Genomic DNA, 24,516 nt, shown 5'->3' with positions numbered 1-24,516 from the left:
AGGCACCTCTAGCGACCTTGGCGAGGTCTGGCTAAGACGACACCATCTGCCCCCATCCCCCGCCGCCCAGCCCAGGGCCCCCTAGAACTTGGTTCTCAGCCCCCACGGCCTGGAGGGGGTCTCAGAGCCCGGAGCCCCCTCCCCAGGGGCCTGACTCACACTCGGGGAAAGCCGCGAAGGGTGAGTCACGTGGGCGGGGATGGGGGAGCAAGGTCGGTTGCGGCCAAGGGACCCCGCGCTGGCCTGAGTCACGCATGCTCCAGCCGAGCTGACCCCAGCCCCCTTCCCCAGAGACCAGGGGCGGGAAGCGCATTGCAGAAGGACTACGGAGCTGCCGAAAGAGCAGGAGGTGGGGGGGAGGCTGGGGGGCGGGGGGAGGAAGCAAGCGCCAGGCCGCGCGGGAAGCTCCGGTTCCCATGGTAACTGGGGGGTGGTCCTCCCAGCTCCAATGGGGGGAGTTCCTCTCTCGGCAGGGACGGCCCCGGTGCGCCGGGGAAGCCCCCGCGCGCTCTGTCGAGGGGCCACTAGTTTCAGGTCCGCCAGGAAGGGGTTAACGGCGGCCCCCTCCCGGGTTTCACCCGCGCCCAAAGCCCCAGGGGGGGGCGGGGCTATGCCCCGCGTGGCCGGCCCCCGTGGCCGCCCACGCACACGCGCACGCAGCTAGCCCATCCCCCGCCCCGCGCTCGCACGCACGACCGCGTCGGGCTCCACGCATGCAGCGATCCCCGTCGTGTCTCACGTCACGCACGACGCACGCGCCCCCGCAGTGCCGGGAGGGGCCCTTCCAGGCATAGAGCAGTGGGAGGTGGGGCGTCAGATGCCCACTGCGCACATCTCCGCCTCCGCTGGACGTGGTGTCCCGTGTGACTTTGACACCCCCCCCCACATACACACACAAGGTCACAAACTCTCTGATGACCCACAGTGTCACACGGACACAGGATACACCTGCCCTACAATGGCACAAGCGTTCAGTAGTATAGCCAAACCCCGCAGCAGACGCGGACAGGGTCACCTGTCATTCTTTGTTTACGGAGACAGACAAGGCCATCTCCATACAGAGGTGGCATATATAGGTATACTCTGATAAGGTCATACCATCACCATCAAGACAAAGTAAGCCACAGATACAAAGTCTTGGACATCAGGGCTCCAGTTGCAACACGGCTATGCCTTATCACACAGAGATTGTAGAGGCACAGAGACACATGGTGGGGACAGAAACAACAGCCATGCTGTCTCACGGTCATCACAAATAGGGCACACAAGTCAGAGTCAGACAAACCCACAAGGCCACACACAGGGACACTCAGATTGTCAGGGGGGTGTGGAAAAATCAAGGATATACATGCCAGGCTCATGCTGTCACAGAAAGCCACGTGATGGAGAGAAAGGACATGGTCACACAGAAACACAATCTAAAGCCACACTGAAGTACTGATTGTCACACATTCACTTCTCATACAAAAAAAATGACACAGGAATATAGACACAAAGCAAGGTCGCATATAGAGAAGCATTGTGCCCCGGTGCCCATCAGCTTCCCCACTCCCATCAAATCCTAGATAGTCTGTTGCATAAATTCCTAGAGCCCCACGACACAAGTGGATGCAGACCCACAATCACAGACCCACCATCTCACACCTACATAAATATGAGCACACTTCACATGGACTCAGACACACACACACACACACACACACACACACACACACACACACAAGGAGGAGGACAGGATGGGAGTTCCCGGCCAAATGTCAGTCTTTGGTGCAAAAGGCCCGCCAGGGTCCCTCCTCGTATGAAGCATGGTGTCCACCCAGCAGCTGTGGTCAGACCTGGGGAAAGGGCATCATTCTCCCAATCGTATGCACCCAGGGTCCCCGTCCTAGCCCTCATGACTGTGGGTCTCTGCCCAGATGTGAAAGCTGGAGGGGACGGGCCGGGGTCCAGCTGTGGCCGCAGGGAGGGGCTGAGTCACCGGCTTCCCAGCAGTACAACCCAGGCTGGGCCCAGCTGTTCCTGGAAACAGGCAGGAGGGGGTGGGGTCTCCAAACCAGCTGGGGGCTGCCGGCCCCCACCCACACTCTCAGTCCCTACTAATGGAGGCCTCTGGACCATCCCCCAAATTTGGGGGCTCCCTCCACCAAAAATGGAGGTTCGCATCTTTCCGCCAAAATAGGTTTCCTGTCCAGAAACGAGGGCTTGTGACCCCTTTCATTGAATTGAAGGTACCCGGATCCCCCCAACAGTGGGATTCCTTACATCCCGTAATAGAGATTGCTGCTCTGCCCTGCCAACATGGGAGCTTCCTTTCCCCACAAACATAAGAATCCCTTCCGCCCCAAATGGAGAGTTAATGGATCCTCTCCCAAATTGAGGCACCCAGACCTTTCCTAAAATCTGGGGACTCGGGTCATTGAACATCTAGAAAGCCCATAATCACATTAGGACAATTCCAATTGTCCCAATATCTGGTTTCCCACATTTTTCTTACACATCAAGATCCCTGCGGCTTTTGCAAATACTGGGTACCCCACACCAAATATTTGGCGGTCACAGCATGTCTCCCAACGTTGGGCAACCAGGCCCTCCCACAAATATTCCTAGCACCCCATCCTTGTAATAGACGTAGTTCCCCGGCCATCGTCCACTTTTACCTGGGAGCAGCGTGGCCCCATTTCCCCCTACTGGCAGCACCCTTTCCTCCGGTGGGTGCGGGAAGGGGGAGCCAGCGGCAGTTGTTCCCACGCCCGCCGGAAGGCAGCCCAGTCCGGAAGCCGGCACTGCCGGCCCTTGTCCCCTTCCCTCCTCCCTCTCACCCCGCTCCCAGGGGTTGGAGGCCGAAAACAACGCGGGAAGGAGATATGGGGGTGTAGACGGGCCCGGGAGGCCCTCGCGTGCGTGCGGCCGCGCTTCTGAGTGGGCTGTAACTGGGTATCTGATGGTACAGTGACTGGGCTGCTGTGACGCGGCGTGGCGGCTCCTGTCATCCTGATCAACCCGCTCCAGGACAGGGTCGCGGGTGCCAAACTCTGGGCTGGAGAGAGCAGCGCCCCTCCCCTCAGACCTAGACCCACCCCCAAAGCAGAGCCCGCCCCTCCCTCCAGGTACAGCTAATAACCTCTAATTACTGGTCATTACCTTGCCCGCCTCGTGGGAGAGGAGCTGCCGGGGGTACTCTGGCGCCAAAGGCTGCGGGCCAAGACTACCCCCCCCCCCAAAGCCACTTAGAACCTCTGTTAACTCTCCTGCGACCAGGAATTGAAACAGCTCTTGCCACCTAGAGTCGTGGGGAGATTTCAGCCGCCTATGTATTTAAATCGCTTAGCGCAGCGGCTGCACACTGTACACAATAAATGGTGACTGAGATTTTATTAAATACTATTGTTATCGCTTTCCTTTGAGCCCCCTCCACCGCCAAGGCGGGGTCTCAGAATAAGGCACGTTGCTTCCCCGCAGGCTGCGTTCCTGCAGTCTGCGCGCCCCCTGGTGGGCCTGGGGCACCAGGGAGGCCAGGTCCTGCGATCTGAAGCCGGAGGACCTAAGGGGTTCAGGGCTGGGGAGGGTGGTGCAGGAGAAGCTCTGTGGAAGTGGATCCAGACTGGGCAAGTGTGTCTGTACCTCACCCAAGACCTGAGTCCAGCTGATTCATCCTGCCCTCGACCTAGGATCACGCTCGTGTCCCGTTTACCCCTGAGGCAAGACTCCCAAGTGGTGACTTGGGAAGACCCCTTTAGGAACTCTCCTCGAAGTTCATAGAATGTGTTACGGCCTGCCCCTTCCCCGCGCAAATAAAGGCTCCGATCATAAGGTGGTTAGGGGCCAGAATTTCTTCCAGCTGAAGAGAGAGGACGTGAAATGGCTCGTATAACAGGGTGGGATAGCTCCGCCTCACAAGCTGAGGAATTATCCTGCGGTCTCCGCTACCCTCCCCCCGCCAAAAAGAGCCAAGGAGGAGGGGTAGCGGGTCTGCGCTAGGGATATGCAAGCTTGGCCCAGACTGACCCCTAGCGGCAGGGCGGGCGCCCAAGTGCTGCCCGGATCCAAGATGGCGGAACTGGAGGTATGATCGGGCGCCGGGTGGAGACCACGTGTCTAGGGCGGGGCCTGCGCCTAGGGGGCGGGGCGGGGCGGCGCTCTAGGCCGAGCGGGAGGTCGGGGCTGCGGGTGCTCGCTGGTGGCGGATCAGAAGGCGGCTGCGGTGGCGGGGCTCCGCGGCCGAGGTCGAATCCGATCGGGAGCCATGAGCGTGGACAAGGCCGAGCTATGCGGGTCTCTGCTCACCTGGGTAGGTCGGGGGCGGGGCCAGGGCCAGGTATGCGCCCGCTCTTCTCGCCTGGGAGCCCTGGCCTTGGTTCGTTCTACCCTACTGTTCTGGGGCTGGGAGGAGGAAAGGGCCTTCGGCCTGCAGGGCGGTTGGACTCTTGGCCTGAGCACCCGCCCCTGTCACGTGGCAGGTCTGCGTGGAAAGAACAGGTGAGGCCCCGCCCCTTCGCGGCTGGGTCACGTGGGTGAGGGCACAGGTGAGCTGGCCTGGTCACGTGGGGCCTGTGGGGACCAGGTGACTCGTGGTTCTGCCCTGGCCCGGTGGCGCGGGGTTTGTTGACCAGAAGTGAAGTGAGGCCACGCCCCCTCCAGTCCCAGGTGAGCTGTGGCCACTCCTCCGCGGAGCTGGTTTGCGAAAGCCATAGAGCAGTCCCCGCCAACCGTGTGAGGTTCCCGCTGACCGGGGAAAGTCAGCGAAAGAGGAGTGGTTCGATTTTTCCCAGGCCCTAACTGCCCATTGCCCTTTCCTCTTCCTCCCCAGTTGCAGACGTTCCATGTCCCGTCCCCCTGTACCAGCCCCCAGGACCTGAGCAGTGGCCTCGCCATAGCCTATGTGCTGAACCAGATGTGAGTGGGGCTGAGGGGGAGGGTCCCGAAAGGGTCCCCCAGCAGCTCATCCCACCTTCTCGCCCCCAGAGATCCTTCCTGGTTCAACGAGACGTGGCTCCAGGGCATCTCAGAGGACCCGGGTCCCAACTGGAGGCTGAAGGTGACAGGTGGACTCATGACTGGGGGACAGACTGGTGAAGAGATCATCAGGGAAGGCTAAGCTAGACATGTCCTGGGTGATGGGTCAGCCAGACACACGTCCTGGGTGATGCACAGACAACTTGGCCAGGAAGAGAGACAGATGTCTGGTGACCAGCCAACTCTCTTCTTTCATGCTCCTATGGAGCAGGCCTGGGTGTGCCGCAAGGAATGACACAGACAAAAACCTGCACACACGAACATAAACTTCCAGTGGCAATAAGTTCTATGAAGACAATAAAAGCTGGGCCGTGAGAGAGGGCAACTGGGTGGGTGGTTGTCCCCGATGGGCTGATCTCCATGTGAAATTTGGAGGAACAGGGTTCCAGGCACCGGGAACAGCCAGTGCAAGGTTGGGAAGAAGCCTGGTGTATCGAGGAAAGGCAGGGAGGTCAGAATAGAAAACAAGGGGGCAGAAATGGTGGATGAGGTCACCAGGAGCGGGGCAGGCTGGGGCAGGGAGACGGATTCTATTTTAAGTGCTACGCAAAGTGAAGGAAGGATTTTAGCAGAGAGGAAAGACAACCTGGCTTGGGATTTAACAAAGCTCCCCCTGGCTGCTTGGAGAGGAATGCAGAGTAGGCAGCGAGAGTGGAAATGGAGACCCGGTTGGTGCAATAATCCAAGTGAGAGATGAAAATGGCTAGGGCCAGAAGGTGGCAGGGCAGGTGGTGAGACGTGATTGGATTCTGGGGACATGTGAACAAGAAAGGCAGGCAACTAGACAGGTCGCCCCTAGGAGGGAGGACAGAGGTTGGTACCAAACAGGGATGAAATGACCAGGAATCGGGAAGTGAGGCAGAGAAAAAAAGGCTGGGGCAGACAGATGCAGAGTGGGGGCTGCTCGGCTCCTTCTGGGGGGCTCTGGGACCCTGGACACAACTCCTTGCACCTCCCTAGGTTAGCAATCTGAAGACAATCTTACAGAGCCTATTGGAGTACTCCCAGGATGTGAGTAACCATAAACAGAATTTAGGAGCTGGGGTTGGGTTGGGAGGAGATGGGTGTCGGTGAGCCCCAATGCCCCCTATTCGCACCCCTACCTCCCTGTCCTCAGGTCCTGGGGCATCCTGTTTTGGAGCAGCACCTCCCAGACGTGAGCCTCATTGGCGAGTTCTCTGACCCAGAAGAGCTTGGCAAGCTGCTTCAGCTGGTGCTTGGCTGTGCCATCAGCTGCGAGAAAAAGCAGGGTATGGAGGGGGGGGGGGGGCAGTGGTTAGAGGATCCCCAGGGGAAAACCTGAGAAAATCCTCCTCATCCCGTACCCCCACGTTTGAGTCTTCCCCACCTTGATCCCCAGAGCACATCCAGAGAATCATGACGCTGGAGGAATCAGTTCAGCATGTGGTGATGGAAGCCATCCAGGAGGTAAGTGGGGGTGCCCAATGTGGCAAGGAGCTTCAGGGGAGGAGACATCAGGGCAGAAGCAACTGGGCATGGGCTCTGCCCTGGTAAGTTCTGGGCTCTTCCTGGAACTCAGTTGGCCAGATGCCCCTGTCTCAGGTGTCTGCCAGCTCGAAGTCACAATTTAGCACCCTCAAAGGACCCAGCCTCCCTGCTGGATACACTGCGGGAGGGCAGCCTCTAGATTGGGGTTATTGGGGAGAACTGGCTGTGGGCGCAGGAGGATTGAGAGGTCCGTAGGCTGGATTGTAGAAGCTTTAAAGGCCACACTCAGAGGGCCCAGCTCATCTCACTGTCCTCCCACCTTGCTCCAGCTGATGACCAAAGACACCCCCGACTCCCTGTCACCAGAAACATATGGGAATTTTGATAACCAGGTAAGAGGCGGGGGACCTTGTTAAAGGCCCAAATCCATCACTGATTCTCAGGGCTGCCTAAGGAGGAGGAACTTGTCCTTACGTGTGTAAACCACCTCCATCCCTCAGGGTCCTAGCCTGTTCCCTCGCCAGGTCACCAGTGTCCCCACATCACCTTTCCTTGAGTCCCCTGGGGTCCGAGCCCTCCCTTGGATCTTGAGAGTTTCTTGGCTCCTTTCTGCCACTAGAGACACCAGCCTCCCTTCCCCCAGTCTCCTCCCGTGGACTCCTGACTTCCTTGCCCCTCCCCGCTCCCCCCCTCCCCCCCGCCCCTCCCCAGTCCCGAAGGTACTACTTCCTGAGTGAGGAGGCCGATGAGGGGGATGAGCTGCGGCAGCACTGTCTGGACCTGGAGCGGCAGGTGAGGTTGAGGTTGGCGGAGAGGGAGCGCGGGTTGCTTGCCTCCTTCCCTTCCAAACTCCAGCTCATCTGCGCCTCCTGCTGGCAGCTGGTGCTCCTGTCCGAGGAGAAGCAGAGCCTGGCACAGGAGAACGCGGTGCTTCGGGAACGGGTGGGCCGGCCAGAGGGTGAGGGTGCCACTGGCCTCACTGCTAAGAAGCTGTTGCTGCTGCAGTCCCAGCTGGAGCAGCTGCAGGAGGAGAACTTCAGGTGCGGCGAGCCGGGGTTTGGGCCCCAGGCCAGGGGATTGGCGTGGGCCCAGCCCCCTCGAGTGCCCCCTCCTTCCCTACCCCTCCAGGCTGGAGAACGGCAGGGAAGATGAGCGTCTGCACTGTGCCGAGCTGGAGCGGGAGGTCTCTGAGCTGCAGCAGCGGAACCAGGCACTGACCAGTCTGGCCCAGGAGGCGCAGGCCCTGAAGGACGAGATGGACGAGCTGCGGTGAGTGGTGGGTCCCTGGGTCCCCCCTGCCTACTGTCGTTGCCGCAGCGTCCCTCTGATGCCATAGTACCTCAAAACCCCCCAAATGCCTGGTGAACCCTCCCAGTGTCCCCTAGACTCCACAGTGATGGTGCAGTGGGTGGGGTTTTGAGCTGGGCCTGGGCGGGGGCGGGGGGGGGGAACCAGGCAAGGGCAAGGCCGCAGGAGCAGGTTAGAACATTCATAAAGGATGAACTCCCCCACCCCAGTTCTTGCCCTTTCTGCATCTTGCTTTCCCGCAGTCTTGCTTTTAGGAATGTTCTAACCTGCCCTGTAGCCCCGCCCTTGCCTGGCTCCACCCCCAGGCCCAGCTCTTGAACCCCACTGCACCATCCTGGACTCCACCATGTCCTCTGGGTGCCACCAAGATCCCTGTTTCTATGGTGCCCCTCAGGACCTCACAGTGTGCCCTTTTGAGCCCACGTTATATTCCCCAGACATTGTAGCATCCCCACGACCCCAGCTACCAGCCCCCCGCCCCTGCTCCAGTGCTGGCCAGGGGCCATCACGCCCCAGGATCCCGTTGTGCCCTCCAGGACCCCAAATGCGATAACTTTGCCACCCCCTTCTTCACCCATCTGTGCCCCTCATGATAGGACATTTCCTTCTCGTGACTCCACAGCACGCCTACAATCCCAAAGCACTTGGTGGGTCCCCCCACACCCACTCCCTCGACTTCACTGTGTCTTCTGTAACCTCTAAAGGCTCTCCTGTGACCCCCAGCACCCCTGTAATGTTAGAGTGTCTAGAGAATCCCTGCTGCATCTTGACCCCATAGTGCTCTGCTCTGAAGGACCTCACCGTGCCTTCATTTGATCCCATAGCCACCTCGTAACCTCAAAGTGTCCTTGAGGGCTCCTCAGAGCCTCTGGGCCCCATCATTCCCCCTGTAACGCCTCAGTCTTTCTATTCACTCCCGCCCCTGAGGAACCCTGATTATGACCCTGGGCTAACAATTGATACTTAGGGCTCCCTCTGCGCACCCTAAAGACCCCTCCCCCTCCCCAAAAAAACACCAGGCCCTGGCTGGTTCCTGACCCTCATGATCCACCACCTTGAACCCCTACATCCCCAGGTGACATGACACCTTCCCCTACCGGCGGGGGGGGGGGGGGGGGTGGTCCTCAGATCCAAGCTGAACCTTGACCGCAGACCCAGGCCTCCTCTCCCGACTTGCCTCCTCCCCCAGGCAGTCCTCTGAGCGTGCTGGGCAGCTGGAGGCCACGCTGAGCAGCTGCCGGCGCCGCCTGGGTGAGCTGCGGGAGCTGAGGCGGCAGGTGCGGCAGCTGGAGGAGCGTAACGCGGGCCATGCCGAGCGCACGCGGCAGCTGGAGGACGAGCTACGCCGGGCCGGCTCACTGCGTGCCCAGCTCGAGGCACAGCGACGACAGGTGCGGCAGGGATCAGGGCAGAGCCCGGAGGGCGTGGTGCTGTAGGCCGCTGGACCCCTCGCCCCTTTCGCTTTGGTGGGCCCTCAGCGTGGTGCTGAGCCCCTAGCCTCCCCATTCGTTTATATGTAGGTAACGCCCTTCAGGCAGGCCAGCTCCTCCCTAGGCTTGTAAGCCCCGCCCCTCCAAGTTCTCTGGGTCTGGTCCCGCGGGGCCTGATGCCTTCACCTTGTATTCAGTCCCTGCCCCTCCTCCAAACCCCGCTTTCTCACCCCTCCTCGGTGTTCAGGTTCAGGAACTTCAGGGCCAGCGACAGGAGGAGGCCATGAAGGCCGAGAAGTGGCTATTCGAGTGTCGAAACCTGGAGGAAAAGTATGAGTTGGTGACAAAGGAGAAGGAGGTGAGGCTGAAGTCCCGCGTCCAAGCCCCACCCTGTCCATCTTAGCATAGCCCAATCCCCAGGAAGCCAACCCTGCCTCAAGTGGCGTCTTGCACCCCGTCCCTCCAGCGGCTGCTGGCAGAGCGGGACTCCCTGCGGGAGGCCAATGAGGAGCTGCGCTGCGCCCAGTTGCAGCCTCGGGGGCTGACCCAGGCCGGTGAGTTGGAGGCCTGTCATCCCAAGGGCCTGGGGCACGGGTAGCCTTAGGTGCTGTTAGGGCAGACAGAAAAGGCGTCCCAGGCCTTGTCCAGGCCGGGGGCAGATCTAGGTCACCTCGGAGACAGGCTAGAAGGGAAAGAAATGGCAGGGGCCGTCCCCGGGGATCAGGGCAAACTCGGGGCAAGCATCACCGCCCGCTGTCAGGTTGAGGGGTGAGGCTTATGTTAACCCAGTCTTTTGGTCGAACTTGAGTCCTCAAAGATGACTCTTGGAAAGTGAACCCTAGGGATGGGGGCAGGAGCTGTGCAGCAACCTGAAGACATTTCTCACACTCTCCAGACCCTTCTCTGGATCCCACCTCACCAGCTGTGGAAAACTTGGCAGCAGAGATCCTACCTGCGGAGCTGAGGTATCCTGGGGTCGCTCCGAGTTCTAGCTGCACCCAGAGCTCACCCTCAGCTCCGCCCCCAGTGCAGGCACCTACTACTAGCCTGGCCTACTGTGTTGGGTTCCCAAGTCCTCCCCTGGCTCCTAGACCCACTCACTAATTCTGCCCTTAGTTGGCCGGAGCTCTAGCCCTATTGCCTAGAGGCAAGCCCTCTAGCTCCAGCTTGCCTCTCCAGGATCCCCCCTCAGTGCACAAATTAGGTCCAACCCATCTGGCTCCACCCACCGAACAAAAAATCCTACCCTCAGCCCTGCTCACCTTCGGACTCTGCCCCCAGGGCATAGCCCTGTCCTCAGTGTAGACCCTGTTAGGTGCAGTGCCCTCTGTCCTGCCCCGATGAACTCCCCCACCCCAGTTCTTCCCCTTTCTGCGTCTTGCTTTCCCGCAGTCTTGCTTTGAGGAAGGTTCTAACCTGCTCCTGTAGCCCCGCCCTCGCCTGGCTCCACCCCCAGGCCCAGCTCAAAACCCCGCCCATTTTGGTTCCCCAGCGCTCTGCCCACCCACGCCTAGGCCGGGTCCCCAGTACTCTGACCCTTCCCTAGGATCTAACGGGGCTCTTCCCCGGGGCTCTGTCCCTCTGCTAGCCCTGTCCTCCCAGTCTCCCCGCCAGAGCCCCGGCAGGCCTGCGGGCTGCCCTGTCTCCAGCCCTGCTCGCTCCCCGCTCGGCAGGGAGACGCTCCTGCGGCTTCAGCTGGAGAACAAGCAGCTGTGCCAGCAGGAGGCGGCCTACCGGGAGCGGCAGGAGGAGCTGCAGCGCCACCTGGAGGAGGCCAACCGCGCGCGCCACGGGCTGGAGACGCAGCTGCGGTGAGGACCTGTGGCGCGGGGGGGGGGGGGGGGGGGGGTCCGCGTGGAGGGGGCGTGGGGTGCGGGGCGGAGGGCGGGCGCAGGCACTGAGCGGCCCCGCACTCCTGCAGGCTGAACCAGCAGCAGCTGTTGGAGCTGCGGGCCCAGGTGGAGGACTTACAGAAGGCCTTGCAGGAGCAGGGGGGCAAGACGGAGGATGTGAGTGCCCACCTCCTCCCTGCCTGGCCCTCCCTCGTGCCCCCCAGTAACCCTCCTCTCTCTCCTCCCTGCTGCTCGATGCCCCCTGCAGTCCATCGTAAGTACCGTGGGCCCAGGGTGGCACCCTCTACCCTCACCCCGAGATGGAGTTGGGACGTCTGGACCCCCCCATTCACCCAGTGCCTGTTCTCTCCCCCAGTCCACCCTACTGAAGAGGAAGCTGGAGGAGCATCTGTGAGTCCCAGAGGGAGGGCGCTCGGGTGGGAGGAAAGTCTGGGGCACAGGTGCGGGGGACACTGGGTGTCTTACGAGGAGAAGCAGTAAGCCAAAACATAGAAGTTTCAGATCAAGTAGGGTCTCATGAGCCAAGGGAAGGAGTAAGAACTGTTTCGGGGGGACAATGGGGAGCCATGGAGGGAATTTCAGTAAGGTAGCATGACCAAATGACAGTTGCCTTTTACTTTTTCATTTCATTTTATTTTAATGTTTATTTATTTTGAGAGAGACAGAGACAGAGAATGAGCAGGGGAAGGGCAGAGAGAGAGGGAGAGACAGCATCCGAAGCAGGCTCCAGGCTCTGAGCTGTCAGCACAGAGCCCGACGTGGGGCTCGAACTCACGAACTGTGAGATCATGACCTGAGCGAAGTTGGGCGCTCAACCGACTGAGTCACCCAGGTGCCCCCTTTTTTCATAAAAAAAAAAAAAAAAGAAAGAAAGAAAGAAACTAAACTGGGGGCTCCTGACTGGCTCAGTTGGTAGAGCATGTGACTCCTGATCTCAGGGTCATGGGTTCGAGCCCCACATTGAGTGCAGAGATTAGTAAAAATTTAAGTAAACTTAAAAACTGTTTGGGGGTAGGGCGCCTGGGTGGCTCATTGGATTAGACATGCAACTTAGGCTCAGGTCATCATCTCACAGTTCATGAGTTTGAGCCCCATGTCCGGCTCTATGCTGACAGCTCAGAGACAGGAGCCTGCTTCAGGTTCTGTGTCTCTGTGTCTCCCTCTCTCTCTGCTCCTCCCCTGCTCATGCTCTGTGTCAAAATTAAATAAACATTAAAAAATTTTTAATAAAAAAATATTTTGGGGTGCCTGGGTGGCCCAGTTGGTTAAGCACCCAACTCGGTTTTGGCTCAGGTCATGATCTCACAATGATGAGATTAAGCCCCACATTGGGCTCTCCACTGACAACACAGAGCCTGCTTGGGATTTTCTCTCTCCCTCTCTCTCTGCATCTCTCGCTCTCAAAATAAATAAATAAACTTTGAAAAATTAAAAAAAAAACTACCTTAAGTAGCTATTACATTCATACCTTAAAAACCAAAATATGGGGTGCCTGGGTGGCTCAATTGGTTAAGCATCTGACTTCGGCTCAGGCCACGACCTCATAGTTCATGAGTTCGAGCCCTACATCGAGCTTTGCACTGACAGTGCAGAGCCTGCTTGGGATTCTCTCTCCCTCTCTCTCTGCCCCTATCCTGCTTGCTCGCTCTCTCTCTGTCTCTCAAAACAAATAAATTTTATTAAAAATAGATATATAGAGATCTATATACTGAGCAATATAGAGAGAAGGGGTATACCTCTTAGTCCCCCCATTGACTCAGTTTCCACCCCACCCCCATTCACATTAGTTTATTACAACAATCCTTACAAAGTTTTTTAAGCACATGCAAATGAATATGAATATACATTTTTATTCTGATTCCTTAGTTACGTGAAAGGTAACGGGCTATCTGCTAGTCTGCACTTGGCTTCTCCTCCTTAAGAAGACGGCTGGGGAACGTCGCCATATGAATCGGTTTTTGTTGCCTTTGTCAACTGGGGGTCCATGGGGAAATCGGGCCTCCCAGAAAATGACTTGTGTGACCCATCTCAGTTCCACCAAGGATGAAGTGTAGCCTGCGCCCACCGGGAGCACGGAAAAAGTTATTTCCTTATAGAGGATGGATATATGGAAACATTAGGGCTTGATTCACCTGTAAAATTCCAATCCAGAAGGGCTGGCCTGTAGCCTTTTTTGGCGAAGGGCCTCACGTGTTTAAGTCATCCTAGGTATCTGCGATTGCCAACAGTGCAGCAGAGTAAAACCTTGCACACGCCTCATTTCGCTGGTGTGCGAATTTATCACGAAAGTGGAAATGGTGGCTCAGAGGGCACGTGCCTTGGTAACCTGAGACATAGCCCAGGTTTCTCTATTAGGTCTTTCTACTATGTTCCATATCCAGTGCACGATAATAATAATGATAATCATCTCACTGGCAGGGGGCGTTATCAGATCCTTCGGCTTTTGCGGCAGGCAGCAGAACTGTAGTTTTTTACCTGGCGTTTCTTTTGGTCGGAAGACATTTGCCTGCTAGAAAGATCCCTGGCTGCTGGGTGGAGAAAGGAATTGAGATTGAGTGCAGAAGAGGCCGGCAAGGGGTGATGGTGCCCGTGCCAGTAGGTGGGCCGGGGCACGGAGAGAAGTGGACACACGGTGGGGCTGGCCCAGGGGCCACCGGACTAGGGGGTGTGGAAGGTTGTGACTCCAGCGGCTGAGCGGATGGTGGGACCAGGGCACGCGGCTTCTGTGCTCGGGGCGTGGGGCACACAGAGGGATCTCTGCAGCCGGGCAGGCGCGTGTTGGCCGGCTGGTTAGGCTGTGGCCACCGGTGGGAGGAGGGAAGGGGGCCCGGAGGTCAGCCTGCGGCTCCCCTTCCTCCGTCCGCAGGCAGAAGCTGCATGAGGCAGATCTGGAGCTGCAGCGGAAGCGAGAGTATATTGAGGAGCTGGAGCCCCCCGCTGACAGCAGCAGTGAGTGGGCCTCAGCGGCTGCGTGGGTGGGGGGGGGGTGCCAAGCTTGGCCGGGAGCTGAGGGGTCACCTTGCCCCCCCCCCCACCCCCAGCAGCCCGGCGTATCGAGGAGCTGCAGCACAGCCTGCAGAAGAAGGACGCGGACCTGCGGGCCATGGAAGAGCGGTACCGCCGCTACGTGGACAAGGCGCGCACGGTGAGGACACCGGGTGCTCCGTGGGCCTCCTGCCGAGGCTGTCGTGCCTCCCGCCAGCGTGCACCCCCGTGCCCTCCACTTCCGCCCTTGTCACACCCCATCGTATCACAGACTCCTGCACCACCGCCGTGAGCCGTCACCCTGAACACGGCCCGACACATCCAGGGGCCTGAAAGGCCAAGGTCACCCTGGCTGTGTCTTCCCCGACCCCTAGGTCATACAGACCCTGGAACCCAAACAGCGGCCACCCGGAGGGGCACCCCCAGAACTTCACACCCTGAGGACGCAGCTCCGGGAGCGGGACGTCCGCATCCGACACCTGGAGGTGGGTGTCCTCATCCCTTCTCGCTGTCGCTGCCCACCCCGCCCGCCCCCTACCCCCACCCCAGCATATCCGGGCCCTTGACTCTTGCCTGTTTGGCAGATGGACTTTGAGAAGAGTCGAAGCCAGCGGGAGCAGGAAGAAAAGCTGCTCATCAGTGCCTGGTACAATATGGTGAGTGCTTGTCCCCACGGCCGGAGTACTAGGGTGTGCCGTGGGCTCACTCGACCCCAACCGTGCCCCCTTCCTCCCTCCAGGGCATGGCTCTGCAGCAGCGAGCTGGGGAGGAGCGGGCACCTGCCCACGCCCAGTCATTTCTGGCACAGCAGCGGCTGGCCACCAACACTCGCCGTGGCCCGCTGGGACGTCTAGCATCCCTGAACATGCGTTCCACTGACAAACACTGATGGACCTCAGGATCCTGCCCCTCCCCAGCCAGTCAGGGCTCGGCGCCCCCTGGATCCCCTCACCTCACACGAGGCCCAGCATCAGGAAGGCCTCAGTCAGCTGCTTGAGAGTCTGGAGGTCATGACTTCTGCCCTTTGTTCCCTCAGCCGGGGCAAGAGTGCAGGATAGGGCAGGAGGCAGGGATAGGCCCGTTCTTTTTAGCAATGTGATTCTTATCCTTGATTTTCAACCTGGGGTTAATGAGATGCCAGGGGAGAGAGTGATTTTATATTTGAGAAGACAAATAATAAACATTTTCAATCTGCCCTGGCCGGACTCTGGGCACTGAGGGGAGGGAGAGAAGATGGGCCAGGGACTCCAATCATTGCTTTTAGAAAGGCCTGGCTTGTGTTCTTACCAAAGCACGCGTGACGGATAGTACACACGGGGAGGCGAGAGTCCTGTTTGTGTCTGTGTAACTGCAGGTGTGGTAGTTTTTCAGGAAGCTTCGGACAAAAGTCCCTGCCTTATGAAGCTGTCATTTCTAATGAAGGGAGACAGACAATAAACAAAATAGATGAAGGGGAAGTTTGATGTGAGGAGTGCCGCAGAGGAAAATAAAGCAGACAGAAGTGATGGGGATGGAGAATGTGGATTTGGGAGGTGGTGGTTTTAAGTAGAAGTCCCACAGAAGAGGCCTTACCAAGGAAGTGAGATAATTTAAGTAGAGACCTAAAGGAGGGGAGAGAGGGGCCATGTAGGTATCTGGGAAAGAATGACCCAGGTAGAGGGAACAGCACATGCATGAGGCTCTGAGATGAGGCCTTGCTTGGTGAGAAGGCCAGTGTGGAGTGAATGAGGGAAAGGGAAAAGATGTGAGGGCAGGGAGGACTTTAGCTTTTACTCTAAGGGAGATGGGAGCCATGGAGGAGCCTAAGGGAAGGAGGGACATCACGTGACTCAGGTGTTCACAGGGTCTCGGGCTGCTGTGGAAGAAACAGACTGGGGGGTGGGGGGTAGGGCCAGACCTGGGAGACCAGGGCAGAGAGATCAGTGGTCCAGGTGGGTAGGTGGGTGACGCTGGGGGCTCTGGCTAAGGAGGGGGTCCTAGAAGAATGGGAAATGGTTGGATTGTGGATACAGTTGGAAGGCGGAGCTGATAGGATTTGCTGCTGGGTTGACGGGTGGGGGGAGTAAGAGAAAGAGTTGAAGAGGGCTCTTTTTTAATGTTTATTTTTGAAAGAGAGAGCATGAGTGGGGAAGGGGCAGAGAGAGAGGGGAACACAGGATCAGAAGTGGGTTCCACACTGACGGCAGAGAGCCCAATACGGGCTCAAACTCTCGAACCATGAGATCCTGGCCTAAGCTGAAGTTGGACACTCAACCGATTGAGCCACCCAGGTGCCCCATGACTGGAGTTCTAAATTCAGGGGTCATCAGCATAGGATTGAATTAAGACCTGGGTTCTGAAGGGATATCTGAGAATGCAGGGACTTGGGGCAGAGGTGGCCTGGGGAATCGTAAAACAGGAGTGGCAAGGAGAAGGCTGTGGTCTTAGGACTGCCTGGTACATTAATGAGTGAGTAAAGGCATGGACACTGATGGGAGCATTTCAGGGGGCAGGGGGTGATCAAAGAATCTGGAAGAATTCTCAACTCTTATTTAGCCTAATACCTGGCAGGAAAAGTCAGGCTAATAATGTTTGGTCAAAAACCACTAACATTTTATTGAGCACCTATTATGCACCAACACTTTGAAGCCATCATTTCATTTCATCCCCATAACTCCATGAGGTAGGCACTCACATCTCCGTTTTAAGGAAAGAATAAAGGCAGGGCACGCTGATCCAGGCCTCTCAGGCAGGGGAGGGAGGGAAGCAGAACTGGGGGGAAGGATGAACTGTTCAAATAAGCTGGCCCAGTGCCTGGCCCACACGAGGCATTCCAAAACCTAGGGTCAGAGGTGAAGACTGGCGCGCAGGAAGCGGGAACCCGTCAAAGTCGGATAGGTGGAGTCCACATGTGGCTTATGCAGACCCAGACTGCTGCCTGCGTGCCCTGTCGGGGTTTGTGTCCCTGTCCTTGGGGATCCAGTGCCTGCGGATCTCAGGCTAGACTCTCCTCCTCCTCGCCGATGGGGCTGGGCAGCCAGGGTGGAGCCGGTCCCGGGGCGCCGGCATAGGCACAGTGGTGAAGGGCTCGGCGGGCCCGGGGATGGGCAGTTCCGGGCCAGGGGGGAACTCCGACTCCGGCTCCCGCCAGCCGGTGTCGAGCAGCGGGTCCCCGCAACCGCATTCCGGGGCCGCGCCGTCGGGGGCGCCTGCGCACGCGCAGCTGGCGGCCGTGGACGTTTCCGACACGCAGCTGTTCTTGCGGCGCAGCAAGGACAGGCGCCGGCCCAGCAGGCCTCCTGCGGCCATGCCCGCACCTACCGGCAGGAGGCGCTGCAAAAAGTCACCATGCGCCTCGCCCAGCGGCGCGTCCACGCCGTCCAGCCTTTGGAACTGCATGTCCTCTTTGGCCAGCCTGTCGAACAGTGGATCAGCGTTGCCACCTCGCTCCTCTCCTGCACTGACAAAGCTGAGACGCGGGCACGCTGCTCTTCCTGCCTCCACCCACCCCTTCGTCGCACTTATCCCCAAAAGACCTCGGCCCTGTACCAGAGCGCCTGGTTTTAGCCTCTGGCTTTGCCTAAGCTCGAATTTAGGTCTTAAAGCCTCAGTTGTGACTGCCGCGTCTCTGGCCCAGCCTCTGGCCGCCAGTCCAGTCCTCATAGACCTTAGCCCTTAGCTCGGCCCCCAATTAGTGGCAGGGTCCCAGACCCTGACCCAATTCCCTGCCTCCTGCCCCCATCCTAGTCCTCACAGACTTTAGGTCTTAGCCCCGAATCTCCAAGCTTAGCCTTTACCCCTGTCCTGGCATCCCAGAGCCCCTTCGATCAGATCCTCCCCGCAGAGCCATAGGCCCCGCCTCCAAGAGGCCCCCCACCCGTCCAGCTGGCTCACGTGATATCAAAGGTGGAGCCCTGGAAGGAGGGCTGTTGCAGCAGGAACGCGGTGGCTGCAGTATAGGGGGCTCGAGCCTCGGCTGCGTCCCAGTACAAATCCTTCTCCAGCATGGCCAGGTCGTCGTACATCTCGTCCACGGCCAGCATTGACACCTGTGGGCGCCGACATGCGGGGGCAAAGCGCGGACACCTCCGGGTGGACCCCTCTCCCCCGCCCCCAGGATGCGTTAGGACTGTGGTGACCAAAGAAAGAAGGCCGGTTCAGGGTCCGGGCCGGGGTAAATCTTGGCGAGGGTGGGGCCAGGGTTCCTTTGGGAACTCAGGATGAACGCAACTGAGTCTTACCTGGAAGTTGCGGTCGATCAGAAAGTTGGTCTCAAAGTCATCGTCGTCCTCACCGAAAGGATTGATGAGCTGCTCGGCTACCTGAAGGGGGAGGGGGTAGCTAGGCAGAGTCCTGAGAACCCTGCCTGTCCCACCCTGGGAGTCCCTCCCTCAGGGCCACCCCACCCCACCCCACCTTGAGCCAGCCGGCATAGAAGAAGAACTGTAGCAGGGTGAAGATGGGGACGCACAGGTCCAGGTTGTGACCCTGGTAGCCCTGAGCCGGGTCCAGGAACTGGCGACCGATGAGGCAGGCCAGGAAGTAGCTGTACACAGCGATGGTCACCACCTGGGGGCGGGGCGGGTTACCAGGTCAGGGTTCTCCCAGTCTCAGGAGGGCTTGGAGAGACCAGGACTAGGGTGGGACATCACTGACACGGGGTCTTAGCTGGTCCTGTTTCGCCGTGAGACCAGTGGGTCAGGGCCTCTGATGCCAGATTTAAACGGAGTCACGGTGGGGTTACCTGGGTATAGACAAGGGGTACGCTGATCCAGTCGTAGTGAAAGAGCATCCCACACTTGCCCCGAAACACAGTCAGCTCCTGGGTGCAGATACAAGTCGTGAGAGGGCCTGAATTGTGAGCTCACACTTGGGGATCAGGTGTGGGTACTACCTGGTGGCATGTGGGTGGGGGCTTCAGGTCTGCAGGGGGAACATTTAAATTTGTAGCTTTTTTGTGAGGCTTTTTTTCTTTCTTGAAGTTTATTTATTTTGAGAGACGGAGAATGCAAGCAGGGGAGGGGCGGGGAGGGGGGGGGAGAGAGAATGCCAAGCAGGCTCCACGCTCTCAGCACAGAGCCCGACGTGGGGCTCAGACTCACAAACTGTGAGATCGTGACCTGAGCGGAAATCACGAGTCCACGATTAACCCACTGTGCCACCCAGGCGTCCCTCCAGGGACAGACATTTAGTGGTGAGGGTACATCTGGGGTAGGGGGCACTATGTGCCTAGGATTCGGCCCCCTAGAGATAAGTGTGCACCTGGGGGCTGCTTGGTAAGGGTGTTGGGAATCTGCCTCACGGGTGGTGCGTGGCAGGTCGGCATCTGACACAATTCCAGGGAGGTACAATTTCCCTGGAAGTTTCTATGAGTGACCTCCCGGCGGGCCCACCTCCAGCAGCAGTTTAAGGGCGCTGTTGTCACGGATGCGGCCCTCGCGCCGGGCCTGCGCAGCCAGGTTGGAGAACCAGACGCAGGGCACCCAGTACTTGTTGTAGGACGAGTTCAAGTTCTCGAACTTCTTGCGCTCCTCGCGGGTCATAAACCCTGGAGCGGGGGGGTGGGGGGGGTGGGGGGGGTGGAGTCCGGGGTTACTCGCCCCGCCTCCCGTCCTGGCCCCGCCCCCGGCCCGCCCCGCCCCCGCTTCAGGCAGGAGCCTCACCCGCCTCCACCACGTGGTCTATGGTGGGGAAGCGCTTGAAGACCGCGGTGCTGACCGAGCGCAGGATAAGCACGGCTGAGAGCCCGGCGTAGCGCATGAGCGTGCGCCGGTAGAGGCGGCCTCGCTCGTCGCGGCCGTGCACTGTGCCTGCCACCACGCACATGAGCGCGTCGGGCAGCGGCATGCATAGGTACTGGTTCCACCAGCGGTGCACCACCAGCGTCACATAGAAACCTGCGGGACAGCCGGGAATGGGGGGCTCAGTGGGGATACTCGAGCCGGGTCGTGGGAAGAGGGATGATAGGGGGTCTGCATCAGAGACACCAGGAAGGCTCATCACCCAGACCTTGAGGGGCCACCTGGGTTGGGAACTCGGGGGTCTAGCCCTGAGTTTAGAGGGTCTGGAGCAGGCTGGGTCCTCCCGGCCACTTGATTGTCACCTGGGACATGGGACTGGGATCTCAGTATGGAGGTGGGGACACATGCCTCTGTCAGGGGCACATAGGTCGTCGCTCTGGCCACAGGGAGCCACTTGGTTGGGAGCATGGGGACCTGAAAACGGGAGGCTGGGGCCACGTTAAGTTACTGACTTGTCAGAGGAATGTCCTCCAGGCTGGACTTGAAAGGATGGAGTCATATGGGGTCACTGTGTGTGTGTGTGTGGGGGGGGGGTCCCTAGGGCCCAGGACATGTAGGGAGCCACTAGTAGTCTCATGCAGACACAGGTGGGAGACCCTGAGATGACCAGGGATAAGCCTATGGGTGACACGGAACTCTAATGGCTTACTGTGACCAGGTGACATCCAAGGTCTCTGGAATTGGGGCCACACCTGGCATGAAAGATGCAGAAATGGGGAGGTTTGAAGGGTTAGAGGGGGCCCCAGAGGAATAGGAAGGGGGGGGGTCTCCCAAAGGCCTGGGAATGGGTTTCTCAGTATTAGGGGAATGGGGAACTCAGGAGCGAACGCACCCAGCACGAAAGAGACCGGGATGAGACTGGCATACTGGTCACAGTAAATGACGAGCTTCTCGAAGTAGCGCTTCTGCTCTTCAGTCAGCACGAAGCTGCGAGGGAGGGGGGCACGGGGTCACAGGCGAGCCTCCCTCCGGGGACCACCCAAGGCCCCTCCCTAGTCCCCTCTGGCTGGCACACCCCCCCCCCCCCACCCCAGGACCACCTCACCGATAGGCGGCACTCAGCGCCATGTAGAGCCCGAGGAAACAGAGCAGCTCGCGCCACAGAAGTTTGTAGATGCTCCCGCGCCACAGCAGCAACAACTTCGAGAAGCCGCCGAAGCGCGCGTTCGCCACGCGGGCGGTGTACGTGACGGTCATTGCGGCGCCAGGCCGGTCGCGCGCGGGAGGAGAGGGGGGGCCGGACCCGACCCCAGGCTGTGGGCGGAGGAACGGGGCCCCAGGAGGGGGCCGGGGGGCTGCGGGCAGGGGCAGAGAGGTGCCGGCTGGCTCAGTTTGGCGTCCCCTCTTACAGGCACCCCAGCCTCCTCCTCCTCCCTCAAGGGTTGCGTCCCTCGTCCAGGTTTCTGGGCTCTTCCCAGGCCTGCTCAGACCTGCCCTAGCCCTCAGTCATCCCCAAGCCCCTTCTCGCAGACTCTCTTCCCGGGACCACTGGTCCCAGAGCCTTGCGTCTACTCCTCAGGGGCCCTCTCCCTCCATCCTCCACCCCCAAGACCCCTGGGTCCACCGCGCAGCCTCAGCAACCCTCTGTGCGATCCCGTATCCCTTACCTGAGCTCCGTCTACAGCCTTCCCCACTCCGAGCCTCCGGCACCTCAATTTCTAGAGTCTTAGGACTCCAGCTCTTGGGCAGCCTGGACCTCCTCCCTCAGGTCCCACCTCTGCCGCCTCTCCACGCTTCTACAGCCCCCGGTCTCAGCCCATCTTCCACACTCGCACTCCCTTTTGAAGCCCTTGGAAGCCCGAGCCTCCAGCCTCCAGCAGGATCCCAGGTCCTGTCCCCCTAGGCCCTCTGCCTCAGGCTGGTCTCTCCCCTGCACAGCTCCCCCAGCCTATCCACTCCCCACTTAATTGCCCTGGCTCTGCCCCTGCACCCCTCTTCTGGACCCACCTGGACCTTTCATCTGTCCATGCCCCTCCAGCCTTCCGAGCCCTCAACTCCCCACCCCGAGGAGGCCAGTGGAGACCCATCTGTCCTCAGGGTCCTCTGCTCCCCCAGGCCTCCGCCCTTCTCACCTGGTGGTGGGTGCAGGGACAAACGGGGCCAGGGACAGACTGGGCGGAAGGCTTCAGCGTTAGGTGGGGCTGAGGCCAGACCCTGGGGAGAGGGGGCTGGGGAGTGGGCGTGGGCAGCCCCTCCCTGACCCGCCCCCCCTTGGCTGCAGCCTCAGAACTTTGTTTGGAGAAGCGGAGCCAGTTTGTGACCTGGGGCAGGGGGGAGCAATCCGCCCTGTCCTCCCTTGCTCCTCCCTGTCTCTCTCCCAGTCAGTCACTGGCAGGTCCAAGGGATCTTGGACCTAAGCTGGGGGAGGGGGCAGGGCCTGTCTCCTTCCCAGTTCCAGAGAGAGACACACACACACTGCTCAGTGAGGCTGTGTCATCCCACAGTCACTTGTAATCACACACCGTCACAAAGATGCATATAGAAACACACACCATAGACTCAGACCCGAGTTTAGTTTAACACAGCCTCCCACGACCACGGTAAGCCAGAGGGCTGTCAGTACACATTATCACAAAGACTTACAAAGTCAGGCAAGACACTTAGCTCCACCCGTGCCCAACACTCAAATATAGGCAGATGGGCCCTAACCCAGCCGGCTGTCAGCTCTCAGGTACCCACATGGTACTCCAAACAGCCACTCAGGAGCACATGGGCGGGGACCTGGGACCCTGCATTCCCTCCTGATCCCCCCACCCCCACCCCGCCATGTAACAGAGACACATGCAAGGTCACACAACCGCTAAGCAGACACCCCACAATGCCTTCACAAACACACAATCACACACACACAGAAGGTAGCACACATTTACTTCCGGTCTCTCCTGCGCCAAGACAGACCCGTGTTCACACGCCAGATACAGGAACACCTGCCCTCAACATAGTGGGACATAGTCCTGGGTCAGAACAGGGTCCTAAACACACCCATACAACAGAGACCCCTCTCCAACAGTCCCACAGACCCTTCTATCCCGCTGGGGTCAGGCCCATAACCCCCTCCCCCCCATCCCTCCCACCCCCGCCGTGAAATTCATCTACATTTGCACATCGGTGCATAGGACACTCTCTCCCCAGTGCTCCCTCGATGTATTGTGTAAGCATCCCCACCCATACACACACCCCAGGTCTCAGATACTCTCAGTATTGCCATGAACACACAAGCTTAGGGATGCAAAACCTTGTCCCCGAATGTTGCACAGACGCAGACAGATGTTCCGCCTTCACAGACATCTACGAAGGGGGTACTCCCAGCCTGACACAAATAGCCCTTATCCCCAACATCAAACACGCAGCCCAGCGTGGAAGGCTTCCTACCCCGAGGGGCACCCTTGAAGGCCCTCAAATTCACCATGTGCCCTAGGAGTGCGGATGGCCCGTTGCAGCCCCGCCCTGAAGCCTTGCCAGCCGGGACACTGTGTTCCCAGACTGGCAGATGTCTGCCCTGCCCCAGGTAATTAGGAACTGGCCCGGGCTGGTCACCCTCAGACCCAAATCTCCGCCATCCAGCTGCCGGACAGCCTATAAAAGGGGGCGAGGGGGTGGTGTTGCCAGCTTCAGGGTCTGGGGAAGGTACGGGCTTCAAGTTGACGGTTGGTTCCTGACCAGAGGCCCCCACTTCCTAGGATGCATCCTCACCCACACTACAGCTAGCCCCCAACCTGTGCTCATCCCCCCACTCCCAGCTCACACGTGTCTCCACACACTTCTGACTGCTGGACCCCCGCTGGATCCGGGGCAGGTTGCCCAGGCTAGCTCACATGCTTAATACTTGTAACAGCAAAGAATAACAAACACTCCCTGGCGGCTACGTGCCTGGTGCTGTTGCAAAGACGTTACCTACTTCGTCTCATGGAGTCCTTACAAGCAGGACTATGAAATTGGTGCTTTTGGTGTTTCTACACCCGGATAGGGAAACTGAGGCTCAGAGGACACATGCTCGTTCGTGGCATGGCTGATATTTGAACTCAGGCAGTTTGACTTGGAGCCTGGGGTCTCTGTCGCAGGCTGCACCACCGTGTTTGTTTACAAAGGCCACCAGAACCTGTCCACACCTGCCGGCACACACCCAGTGGAATAGTGTAGGGGGGACACGTCTAGGCTTGTGACTGGGTTTCCCTTACACAAACACCCTGGCTCACCCATGGTCTGGGTGTGCAGTCTAAACACCACTTCCTGACTCATCCATGTCCTCAAGCACCCCCTTTCTGTCCCCTCTAACCAGCTCTGGCTTGGAACTTACAAATAAATGGTCAGCATCACAACCAGTCTTGGGTCTGTCAACTGGGGAGGACATCGGCTGTCCAGGCAGTGGCAGAGGGAGCACGAAAGGATGTAAGGGACCCCGCTAACTGCCTTCCAAGCTGTTGTGAGAACCCTCCCAGGGTCTGGTGAATTCTGCCGTGACCCTGAACGGCCACCCTTTATGTCTCCGTTTTAGGGATAAGGAGCTCAAACTGCAGGAAGCATGTTACCTATAACTCAGCCAGGCTGCTCTCGAGACACACAGGACTTCAGGGGCTCACCTGGCCTGAGTCCTCTGCCATCCCGTCCCCTAATTAGCTCCCCTGTTGCAGCTCTGTGCAGCCTCGGTGGCAGAGGGAGCAGCAGTTGGGGGGTGGAGACTGTTAATCCTCAGTCTGG

At 59.1% G+C, this 24,516-nt stretch overlaps 2 protein-coding genes and 1 non-coding gene across 16 annotated transcripts; 2 read left to right on the top strand and 1 right to left on the bottom strand.

Moving 5' to 3' along the window:
* The first annotated feature begins 4,141 nt into the window (after positions 1-4,141).
* On the top strand, positions 4,142-15,233 carry HOOK2 (hook microtubule tethering protein 2). 11 transcript variants are annotated; one of them, XM_045492095.1, is made up of 23 exons: positions 4,142-4,288; positions 4,808-4,893; positions 4,963-5,035; positions 5,974-6,024; positions 6,131-6,263; positions 6,374-6,441; positions 6,792-6,854; positions 7,174-7,254; positions 7,342-7,502; positions 7,591-7,731; positions 8,960-9,161; positions 9,448-9,558; positions 9,667-9,754; positions 10,096-10,165; positions 10,874-11,011; positions 11,122-11,306; positions 11,409-11,443; positions 12,920-12,930; positions 13,920-14,002; positions 14,095-14,198; positions 14,413-14,523; positions 14,623-14,694; positions 14,778-15,233. In XM_045492095.1, the coding sequence occupies exons 1-23, from the start codon at positions 4,244-4,246 to the stop codon at positions 14,925-14,927; spliced, it is 2,262 nt and encodes a 753-aa protein (XP_045348051.1). In that variant the 5' UTR covers positions 4,142-4,243; the 3' UTR covers positions 14,928-15,233. The 11 variants fall into 11 exon arrangements, with proteins under 11 accessions (XP_045348051.1, XP_045348053.1, XP_045348052.1 ...); XM_045492097.1 differs by lacking the exon at positions 12,920-12,930 and having other exon boundaries at positions 10,850-11,011; positions 11,122-11,209; positions 11,301-11,306; positions 14,098-14,198; XM_045492096.1 differs by lacking the exon at positions 12,920-12,930 and having other exon boundaries at positions 10,850-11,011; positions 11,122-11,209; positions 11,301-11,306.
* Positions 11,946-12,020, top strand: TRNAR-CCU. Its single transcript has one exon. It is a non-coding gene; the product is annotated as a tRNA-Arg (tRNA).
* Positions 15,234-16,608: 1,375 nt separating the features above from the next.
* On the bottom strand, positions 16,609-22,073 carry BEST2 (bestrophin 2). Of its 4 annotated transcripts, none has more exons than XM_045492089.1 (10): positions 21,426-22,070; positions 20,864-21,113; positions 20,651-20,745; positions 19,681-19,914; positions 19,411-19,565; positions 18,762-18,839; positions 18,434-18,586; positions 18,259-18,339; positions 17,912-18,066; positions 16,609-17,432 (listed from the first exon to the last, which is right to left on the bottom strand). In XM_045492089.1, the coding sequence occupies exons 2-10, from the start codon at positions 21,013-21,015 to the stop codon at positions 17,018-17,020; spliced, it is 1,518 nt and encodes a 505-aa protein (XP_045348045.1). In that variant the 5' UTR covers positions 21,016-21,113; positions 21,426-22,070; the 3' UTR covers positions 16,609-17,017. The 4 variants fall into 4 exon arrangements, with proteins under 4 accessions (XP_045348045.1, XP_045348046.1, XP_045348048.1 ...); XM_045492090.1 differs by having other exon boundaries at positions 21,891-22,070; XM_045492092.1 differs by lacking the exon at positions 21,426-22,070 and adding an exon at positions 20,468-20,510 and having other exon boundaries at positions 20,864-20,956.
* Positions 22,074-24,516: the final 2,443 nt, after the last annotated feature.

This window comes from Leopardus geoffroyi, chromosome A2 (assembly GCF_018350155.1).
Source record: "Leopardus geoffroyi isolate Oge1 chromosome A2, O.geoffroyi_Oge1_pat1.0, whole genome shotgun sequence".
Classification (NCBI taxonomy): Eukaryota; Metazoa; Chordata; class Mammalia; order Carnivora; family Felidae; genus Leopardus; species Leopardus geoffroyi.
Note: the sequence above shows the minus strand (reverse complement) of the source record. Positions and strands in the feature narration are given on the sequence as shown.

Bases quoted from the DNA above. Each gene is read 5' to 3' on its own strand.
- HOOK2 (XM_045492093.1), top strand. From the start codon at position 4,244: ATGAGCGTGGACAAGGCCGAGCTATGCGGGTCTCTGCTCACCTGG. The intron at 9,162-9,447 runs GTGCGGCAGGGA...CTCGGTGTTCAG, and splicing joins TCGAGGCACAGCGACGACAG to GTTCAGGAACTTCAGGGCCA. The intron at 14,199-14,412 runs GTGAGGACACCG...CCCGACCCCTAG, and splicing joins ACGTGGACAAGGCGCGCACG to GTCATACAGACCCTGGAACC.
- BEST2 (XM_045492089.1), bottom strand. From the start codon at position 21,015: ATGACCGTCACGTACACCGCCCGCGTGGCGAACGCGCGCTTCGGCGGC. The intron at 20,746-20,863 runs GTGAGGTGGTCC...CCTCCCTCGCAG, and splicing joins GCGCTGAGTGCCGCCTATCG to CTTCGTGCTGACTGAAGAGC. The intron at 19,566-19,680 runs GTGAGGCTCCTG...CCCCCGCTCCAG, and splicing joins AGACCACGTGGTGGAGGCGG to GGTTTATGACCCGCGAGGAG.